This window comes from Scyliorhinus canicula, chromosome 2 (genome assembly GCF_902713615.1).
Source record: "Scyliorhinus canicula chromosome 2, sScyCan1.1, whole genome shotgun sequence".
Lineage (NCBI taxonomy): Eukaryota > Metazoa > Chordata > Chondrichthyes > Carcharhiniformes > Scyliorhinidae > Scyliorhinus > Scyliorhinus canicula.
The window spans coordinates 167,320,510-167,331,043 of NC_052147.1; the positions used below are offsets into that span (position 1 = coordinate 167,320,510).

The following is a 10,534-nucleotide window of genomic DNA, read 5'->3' on the forward strand; positions in this document are numbered from 1 at the left end:
TTCTGTTTCTAATGATGCATTTTGTTTCAATAAATAGGCCACTTTTAATTACCCCCAGTACTTAAGGGTCTTTAATATTTTATTTTCAAATAGAAAATACAATGTGTTCGTGACTTGCCATGGTAAATCTATTGAACAAAGACTTCATACTTGGCCTGCACTTTATGCATCGATAAGTCAAGTGAGTGCCAACAAAGAGTACAAGACATTTCATAGAAGAATCTGCTGACTTAGAATTCTTCAATGAAATAACAAAGAATGGATCTATAAAAGCCATGATCTCCAACTCCTGGCACACAACAAAAGTTCTGGTAGTGTCATCAAAATGGTTAAGGTAAAAATAATTCCTTTCTGAGATATTTGTTCTGTTAAAATTAGTAATGCTCCAGCCTAGCTAATTTATTTCTAATACTGCAGATTGTCTTTTACGAGGACAGGAACTTCCAGGGTCGGCACTATGAGTGCAGCAGTGACTGTGCTGACCTGTCCCCTTACTTCGGCCGCTGTAACTCCATCCGTGTTGAGAGTGACTGGTGGGTGATGTACGAGAGACCCAATTACATGGGATACCAGTATGTTCTGAGCAGGGGAGAATATCCTGACTACCAGCGCTGGATGGGATTCAATGACAATATCAAGTCATGTCGCACATATAGCTATGTAAGTCATGCTATATGATTATCATGTTTAATCAGTTTCCACCTTTATGGGTGAAGTATAACGTTTAACAATTGTTCATATGCTTTCCATATTGATAAAAGCTAATATTTAACCCATGTAATGTGCAAGAAGTGTACAGGTTTTTCAACTTCTCAACACTAAGAAGACTATAAAAAGCACAGCTCAAGGAACACTTTTCATACTTAACATGATTTCTTTGCAGATATTAATCAAAAGAGGAACAAGGAGAAATATTTTTTTTTTTTAAATTTAGTGTACCCAATCATTTTTCCAATTAAGGGGCAATTTAGAGTGGCCAATCCACCTAGCTTGCACCTTTTTGGGTTGTGGGGGCGAAACCCACGCAAACACGGGGAGAATGTGCAAACTCCACACGGACAGTGACCCAGAGCCGGGATCGAACCTGGGACCTCGGCGCCGTGAGGCAGCAGTGCTACTCACTGCGCCACCGTGCTGCCCCGAACAAGGAGAAATATAATCTAATTTTGTAAAATGTCACTTTAAACTCCCTACAAAAGCTTCAAATCATGAAAGCCCAATGAAGATTTATCAGAGGAATCTCTATCTCAGTTCCAGCAAAGGACGTATATGTAAATATTTTATTATAAATTATAATAAGCTTCATCTGGGGTGTTGTGTGCATTTCCAGTCTCAAAGTTTCAGGAAAGGTATCAAGGTTGTGAAGAGCAGATTTTCCGGATGGTAACAGGGATAATTGATTTCAGTTTCTCACCAGACCAGCTAAATTGTGATTGTTCTCCTTAAATCAGAGAAGGTTAAGGGAAGATTTAATTTCAATGTTCAAAATTATGAGGGGCTTTGATGGATTAGAAAAGGAAAAACTGGTTACAATGCATATGGATGGGCCAGGAAGCAGAGGATATAGATTTAAGTTAATTGGCAAAGGTACCTAAAGGAAGATTAAGGAGAATTTTTTAATGCAGGAGTTGTCACAATGTGGAATGCATTGCCTGAAAAGATGGTGAAAACACACTCAAAAGTAATTTTAAAAAGGGTATTGGATTATGTAAAGTATTAAAAAGTTTACAAAATATTTGCATCACAGAAACAGGTCATTCAGTGCAAGAGGTTCATGCTGATATTTATACTCAACTCCTTCAGTCCTTCTTTATCTAACCCAACACCCTTCATTCCCTTTCTCTCACACGCTGATCTCAATTCTGCTTAAATGCATTGATGTCTTTTGCCTCAACTGTTCCTTATGGTAGCGAGTTCTAACCACTCTCTGGATGAAGACGTGAATTTAATTTTGGATTATTAGTAACTACCTTATAATTTTCCAGCCATTCGCTGGCGATGGGATTCTCTGGACCCACAGACAATGAATTCCTGCCCACAGGCCCCCCAGCAGTGTGGGATGGCTTCAGTGGGAATTCCTATTGACAGCAGCGGAAGCAAAGAACCCCGCCACCAGCGAACAGCACACTGCCTCGCGCTGCCGAGAAAAACGTGGCTGGGAGGCCAGAGAATCACACCCATGGTCTGTTGTTCTGGTCTTGCCCATAACTGGAAACATCATCTCTATATCTAACCAAGCAGACCCTTGCACAATCTTAAAGACCTCAATTATACCACCCCTCAATCTCCTCTTTTCTAAGTCTCAGTATTTCCAAACTGCCCTGACAGTTATATCACAGTTCCGATATCATCTTGGCAAATCTTTTTGTGCAGTGTTTCTATGTCCTTTTTAATCATATGGGGACCAAAAATGTTCACAGTATTTCAATGTGATCCAAACAAGGTTCAGTGCAAGTTTAACAGAATTTCTCTGTTTTTTAATACTTTCTCACGAGGAACGAACCTTACTTTTGTTGCTACTTTCGGTACGCCCTGACTTCCTGAATGAGCCTACCATGGGGAACCTTATCAAATGCCTTACTGAAATCCATATATGCCACATCCACTGCCTGACCTTCATCAATGTGTCCTGTCACATCCTCAAAATGTGGCTTGTGAGGCATGACCTGTCCCTCACAAAGCCATACTGACTATCTTTAATCAAACTATGTTTTTCTAAATAATCATAAATCCTATCTCTCAGAATCCTTTCCAATATTTTGCTCACCACAGACGTAAGACTGACTGGTCTGTAATTCCCAGGGATTTCCCTATTCTCTTTCTTGGCTATGGTAAATGTCAAGGAGTTGTGGTCATTGTCACCGAAATTCTTTCCCACCGAAACATCGAACACCTGGCCTGGTTCGTTGCCAAGCACCAAATCCAATATGGCCTACCCCTAGTCGACATACCTACATATTGAGTCAGGAATCCTTCCTGTAGACACTAGACAAAATCTGCTCCATCCAAACCATTTGCAGTAAGGAGATTCCAGTCAGTATTAGGGAAGTTGAAGTCACCCATGACAACAACCTGTTACTTCTGCACCTTTCCAAGATCTGCCGCCCAATCTGTTCCTCTACCTCTCTGCTGCTATTGGGGGTGGTCTATAGAAAACTCCCAATAAAGTGACTGCTCCTTTCCTGTTTCTGACTTCCATCCATACTGACTCAGTAGACAAATCCGCCTTGACTACCTCCTTTTCTGCAGCTGTGATACACTCCCTAATTAACAGCGTGACTCCCCCTCTTCTTTTACCTCCCTCCCTATTCTTCTGAAAAAATCTAAACCCCAAAACATCTAACAACCACTCCTGCCCCGTGCCACCCATGTCTCCATAATGGCCACAACATCGTAGTTCCAAGTACTGATCCATGCTCTAAATTCATCTCCCTTATTCCTGACAATCCTTGCATTGAATCAGACTCACTTTAACTCATTCCACTGAGTGCAACTTTGCCTTATCAACTGTCTATCCTTCCTCACAGACTCGCTGCATACAATTTATGCCTGTTCAATAGTACCTATCGGCAATATGCCTATCCTCTGACCCATAGTTCTGGTTGCCACCGCCTGTCAAACTAGTTAAACCCTCCCGAAGAGTTCTAGTAACCCTGCCACCCAGGATATTGATGCCCCTCCAGTTTAGGTGCAATCGTCTTTCATGTACAGGTCCTACCTTCCCCAGAAGGTATCCCAATGATCCACATATTTGAAGCCTTCCCTCCTGCACCAGCCCTGTAGCCACGTGTTCAGCTGCACTCGGTCTCTGTTCCTTGCCTCACTTGCATGTGCCACCGGTAGCAATCCTAAATTATTTTTTAGATCCTCATCCATTTTTTTAACTATGTCGTTGGTGCCTATGTACACCACGACTTCTGGTTGCTCCCCCTCCCCCTTAAGAATCCTGTAGACTCGGTCCGAGACATTCCTGACCCTGGCACCAGGGAGGCAACAAACCTTCCGGGAGTCTCATTCGCAACCACAGAATCTCCTATCCGTTCCCCTAACCATTGTGTCTCCTGTCACTATTGCTTTTCTAGTTTCCCCCCTTCACTTCTGAACCACAGAGCCAGACTCAGTGTCAGAGTCCTGGTTGCTAGGGTCTTCCACTGGTAGGTCACCCGCCTCCAACAGCATCCAAAACAGTATACTTGTTTTGAAGGGGAACGGCCATGGGGGATCCCTGCACTCTCTGCCCGTTCCTTTTCCTTCCCTTGACTGTAACCCAAGTTTGCACTTTTGCTCTGCACATTGGGTATGGCTACTTCCCTTTAACTCCTCTCTATCACCCCCTCTGCTTCCCGGATGATCTGAAGTTCATCCAGCTCCAGCTCCAGTTCCTTATATAGCTAATCAAGTTCAGTTTCATATTTTTAAAATTTCTGCAGGATGTGGGTTCGCTGGTTAGGCCAGCATTTGTTGCCGATCCCTAATTGCCCTTGGGAAGGTGGTGGTGAACTGTCTTCTTGAACTGCTGCAGTCCACGTGGTGTAGGTACACCCACTGTGTTATTAGGAGGCAGTTCCAGGATCTTGACCCAGTGACAGTGAAGGAACAGCAATATCTTTCCAAGTCAGGATGGCGAGTGACCTGGATGGGAACTTCCAAGTAGTGGTGTTCCCATGCATCTGCTGTCCTTGTCCTTCTAGATGGTAGTGGTTGTGGGTTTGGAAGCTGCTGCCTAAAGAGCATTGGTGAGTTACTGCAGTGCATCTTGTAGATGGTACACATGGCTGCTATTGTGCATCGGAGGTGGAGGGTTTGAATGCTTGTGGAAGAGGGAGCAATCAAGCGGGTTGCTTTGTTTTGGATAGTGTTTAACTTCTTGAGTGTTGTTGGAGCTGCACTCATCCAGGCAAGTTGATCACACTCCTGACTTGTGCCTTGTAGATGGTGGCTTTGGGAAATCAGGTGCGTTACTCACCACAGGATTCCTAGCCTCTGACCTGCTCTTGTCACCACAGTATTTATATGGCTAGTCCAGTTCAGTTTCTGGCCAATAGTAACCCCTCAGATGTTGATAGTGGGGGATTCAGTAGTGGTAATGCCATTGAATGTCAAGTGATGATGGTTTGATTAACTCTTATTGAAGATGGTCATTGCCTGGCACATCTGTGGTGTGAATGTAACTTGCCACTTTTCAGTCCAAACCTGGATATTGTTCAGGTCTTGCTGCATTTGCACATGGACTGCTTCATTAGCTGAGGAGTCACAAACGATGTTGAGCATTGTGCAAACATCACTGAACATCCCCGCACCTGACCTTATATTGGAAGGAAGGTTATTGATGAAGCAGCTGAAGTTGGTTGGGCCTAGGACACTACCCTGAGGAACTTCTGCTGTGATGTCTGGAGACAGATGACTGATCTTCAACAGCCACAACCATCTTCCTTTGTGCCAGGTGCAACTCCAACCAGTGGGGAGTTTTCCCCTGATTCCCATTGACTCCAGTTTAGCTAGGGCTCCTTGTTGCCAAACTTGATTAAATGCTGCATTGATGTTAAGGGCAGTCACTCTCACATCACCTCTGGCATTCAGCTCTTTTGAACATGTTTGAACCAAGGCTGTAATGAGGTCAGGAGCTGAGTGACCCTGGCGGAACCCAAACTGAGCGGCTGTGAGCAGGTTATTGCTAAGTATGTGGCTCTTGATAGCACTGCTGATGACCCCCTTCCATCACTTTACTGGTGATTGAGTAGGCTAACGGGACGGTAATTGGTCGGGTTGGATTTATCCTGCTTTTTGTGCACAGGACATGCCTGAACAATTTTCCACATCATTGGGTAGATGCCAGTGTTGTAGCTGTAATGGACCTGCTGGACCTAGAGGACTAGCAAGGTCTAGAGCACAAGGCTTCAGTACTGTTGCCTGATATTCTCAGGTCCCATAGCATTTGTAGTATTCAGTGCCTTCAGCCATTTCTTGATATCACATGGAGTGAACTGAATTGGCTGAAGGCTGGGGTCTGTGATGGTGAGGACCTCTGGAGGAGGTGCCACCTGGTAATGTCCCCTTTTCATTGATGAGAGTTACTTTTGGTGGTTGTCTGTGTGTCATTTATGTTGAAAGGATGACCGGAATTCTCTGTTCTGGAACCCAAGTGCTCCCACCAGCTGAGGATTGCTACTGGTCTCTGCTGGCACTAGAAATGGGGCAGGTATGCAAGTCTCTCCCCTCTAACATTTATTTGTCGGGCCACGATGGAGGGTGGGCAGCTGGATACCAAGATTCGGCGGCAGGCACCCTACCCCCCACAATGCAAATCCTGCCTGCTCCCCACTGACATGTAGGGCCATCCTACCCACCCATCACTGGAATAACGGGTCACCCACCCGCAGCAAGATGCATGAGGGTCACCCAATACCCACATGACAATCCCAACACCCCTCTTTCAGAACCCCTCAGAAGACCCCCTATCAGACCATTATCAGACCCCCATCAGAGACGCCCATCAAAGACTCCCATCACAGACAACTATCAGAGGTCCCTATAAGAACCCCCAACAGAGAGTCCATCAGACCTCCCATCAGAGACTCCTCAGAGACCCACATCAGAAACCCCCATCAGAGACCACCTCAGAGACCCACATTAGAAACCACCATCAGCGACCCCATCAAAGGCCCCCTCAGAGATCCCCTCAGAGACCCAAATCAGAGACCCCCATCAGAGAGCCCCCTCAGAGACCCACATCCGAGACCCTCATCAGAGATCCTCCCCCATAAGAACCCCCCACAGGGACCCCATCAGACCTCCCATCAGATACCCCATCAGAGACCCCATCAGAGACCACCCTCGGAGACCCACATCAGCCCCCCCATAAGAAACCGCAAAAGAGATCCCCATCAGAGTCCCACATCAGAGACCCCCTCGGAGATCCCCCCCCATAAGAACCCCCAACAGAGATCCCCATCAGAAACCCCATCAGAGACACCCTTAAGAGACCCCCCTCAGAGACCCCCCTCAGAGACCCCATTAGAGACCCCCATCAGAGACCCCCATCAGAGACCCCCATCAGAGACCCCCTCAGAGACCCACATCAGGGACCCCATTAGAGATCCCCATCAGAGACCCCATCAGAGACCCCATCAGAGACCCACATCAGAGACCCCATCAGAGACCCCATCAGAGACCCCATCAGACACCCCCTCAGAGACCCCCATCAGAGACCCCCATCAGAGATCCCCATCAGAGACCCCCTCAGAGACTCACATCAGAGACCCCAAGAGATACCCCATCAGCCACCCCCTCAGAGATCCCCATCAGAGACCCACGTCAGAGATCCCATCGGAGACTCACATCAGAATTCCCATCAGAGATCATCCCCATAAGAACCCCCAACAGAGATCCCCATCAGAGACTCCCCTCAGAGATCTCCATCAGATAACCACATCAAAACCCCCATCAGTGATCGTCCCCCCATAAAACCCCAATCAGAGATCCCCATCAGAGACCCCCTCAGAGACCCCCATCGGAGACCCACATCCAAGAACCCCATCAGAGATCCTCCCCCCCATAAGAACCCCCATCAGAGATCTCCATCAGAGACCCCCTCAGAGACACACACCAGAGACTCCCCTCACAGATCCCCATCAGAGACCCACATTAGAACCCCCAATTGAGATCCTCCCCCCCGATAAGAACCCCCATCAGAGACCAAATCGGAAACCCCCATCAGAGATCCTCCCCCCATAAGAACCCCCAACAAAGACTCCATCAGACTCCCATCAGAGACGCCCATTAAAGACTCCCATCATAGACATCTATCAAAGACCCCTATAAGAACCCCCAATGTAGTGCTCATCAGACCTCCCATCAGAGACCCCCATCAGAGACCTTCATCAGTCACCCCTGCATGAAAGGTGAAGAGCAGACCAGGCAGTTTCACTGCATTGTCATATACCCTTCCCTAACATCTGGTGCCTCAGACAAAAGTGTTATAATCAGCAGCTGTTACAAGCTTCAGAAGCTTCGACAAAAGCCAGGTACACTTGAAAGGGCTTCAAATCCTGTGGAAGCCTATGAATTCCATTCAATTTAACACAGCCGGGTGTCAAACCCATTTCTCTATCCTCGCACCATTCTCCACCCGTTCAGAATTTTCGATCGGAGTGATGTTGAATGGAAAATCCAGGCCGATATGTTTGATTGAAGAATAATGAATTCCAGTAACCGTGGGTGAAATTGTAATGGAGTTATACTGAATAAGAAATAAAATGTTTCCCCCCCCCATAGGTTAGTGGGGCTTCATACAAAATAAAGATTCACGAGAGGCCTAACTTTGGAGGACAGATGATGGAATTCATGGATGACTGTCCATCTGTCTACGATCGTTTCCACCATCACGACATCCACTCCTGCCATGTGATGGACGGTTACTGGACCTTCTATGAACATCCCAACTACAGAGGCCGACAGTACTTCATGAAGCCCGGTGAATACAGGAGATACAGTGACTGGGGCGCCATTGTGGCTGCTGTCGGATCCTTCCGTCGCGTTGTGGAGATCTAAATTTCAACAGCATCCTTAAAGAAAATAAAACTTTTTAAAACATTGACCTGACTGTCCAAATGTTTTCTTATGCTTGCATATTATCCTGGTTCTTTAAAAAAGAATGGGGTTTGAAGTGCTTTTAGGAGCTGCTGGAGGTTGACATTATTTACTTTACAGTTTTAAATCAAAGATGCAATCTGGCCTTTTCCTATTAACCCTTGCCCAAAAGTGAAAGTAATTTTCAAAACCTTTCAATTTGAATAAAAATGCTCCCATCTCCTTTTTTGACATTTAAACTCACAAAATAGTAAAAATGCAACATCTTGCCACAAAAATCCAATGCCCTTGTACTTGGCAGACTATTATTATTAACTGTATGAGACAAGATGGCAAACACAGCTCCCAGTTGCTAAAAATACGCAGTAAAAACAAAGCCTTTGAGATCTCAGAAAGTTACTCAGGTTCTAAAAATACTTAAAATTCACAAGAAAGGTCATATTTAAACCACTCAGAATAAGAAGTCTGCTGTTTACACTAATTACATATACACTATCAAAATGAAGCAGATTTTTTAATTTAAACTTTCAATATAGCTTTTAAATCTGGAACCTATTAGTAACTTGTCAGTGTGGTATTTCAGTAATCCATGGGAAACAGGATTACTCTGAATGATGTGAACAGCATCAGAAAAATAAAAACACACAGCTAAAAGAGAAAATCCGAGCATTCCAATCCATTGTGTTAACTGCTAAATATTTCCTCAATTAAAATGACCACAAAAGGGAAGTAAAAACAAGTCAAAATCAGAGAGAGTTCAAGGTAAAGTCAAAGAATCAGAATATATTTTTATATTCTACTTCAAACGTGTGTGAAGGCAACAGCAAATGGTGATTCATGTATTTACATGTCACCAACCATTTTCTTGCAAAGAGGGTTGAAATGAAACTCTGTAAATTTCAAACATGGTGGCCTTCATCAAAATGGGCCATGGCTCTTTTTCTACATCAAGCAATAAAGAACCAATTTTGCCAGGGAAGAATTTCTTAGTGGCAAATGACCTCTCTGAAGCACTGAAGCAAGACCTGCACTCCATTAAATATATACATCTTGGAACCTTGCTGTCACAGCATCCGGTATCACAATATTGGATTCTGGCATGAGCACTGACAGAGCAATTTACTAGTGTGATGGAAGGGATTCTCATCTAGTGCAGCCTGCTTTCCAGCCTTTCACTCAAAATGATTTTACCAGTCAGTTAAAACTGCTGGCATTGCAGACAGCAATTGTAGGCTTGAACCCTTGTCTTTTCAATTAAAGGGTTTAAATGACATTCAGTTCCTGACTAGTAAGGTGCCAAAGGATGGAGAGCTGTACAAAGTAATGACATGTTCAACTCTTCATGTAGCAAGTTGCTAAGAACCTTTCTTCTGTATGCTCAGAATAATTTGAATTTTATAGATCCAAATGGAAGTACAAATAAAAAAAATAAAAAAAGTTCAGTGATTCGAGATGCAGTGACATTTTATTTATTCCTTTGACATTTCAATTATCTTCTCACCAACACAACAAGAACATTCCTGATTTAGCTTTCTTACACTGTTTCTGACTGACATGTTGATGTTTGTCCTTTTATCGGTGCAACTTTTTTCTGCCCTTGGAAACTGAGGGATGAACTTCCCTGTGGTCTTCAATACGCTTGTGTCAGGGCCAATGGGAGTTTCAAGCCCACATTTGCCATGTGCAAGACCGGCGCAGGGATAATCCAGATGCTGGCCCCCTCCTTGGCCATATCTGAGCTCGCTGACTAATTAAGGACAGCAGGTGGACTGCCAGTACTGCTAGCCCAATCAGAATTCTGGCAAATCTACAACCTCGGCAACCTCACTAGGAATTGTTGAGCAAGGTAAGAGATTGAGTGGGCATCTCAAAATGCTAGTATCTTTGGAGGCACATGTGGTATTTTTAAAGGATAGACTTACAGACCACTAAGGTACAAACAAAC

The 10,534-nt window shown here is 44.7% G+C and overlaps 1 protein-coding gene across 1 annotated transcript; it reads left to right on the forward strand.

The window, feature by feature from the left end:
• The first annotated feature begins 258 nt into the window (after positions 1–258).
• LOC119962429 (gamma-crystallin S-1-like) lies at positions 259–8,596 on the forward strand. Its single transcript, XM_038790385.1, has 3 exons — positions 259–334; positions 418–660; positions 8,275–8,596. Exons 1-3 carry the CDS (start codon positions 326–328, stop codon positions 8,548–8,550), a joined length of 528 nt encoding a protein of 175 aa, XP_038646313.1. The 5' UTR covers positions 259–325; the 3' UTR covers positions 8,551–8,596.
• Positions 8,597–10,534: the final 1,938 nt, after the last annotated feature.

Excerpts from the sequence above, each read along its gene's own strand:
- LOC119962429 (XM_038790385.1), top strand. Across the intron at positions 661-8,274 it reads CATGTCGCACATATAGCTAT|GTTAGTGGGGCTTCATACAA; the intron begins GTAAGTCATGCT and ends CCCCCCCCATAG.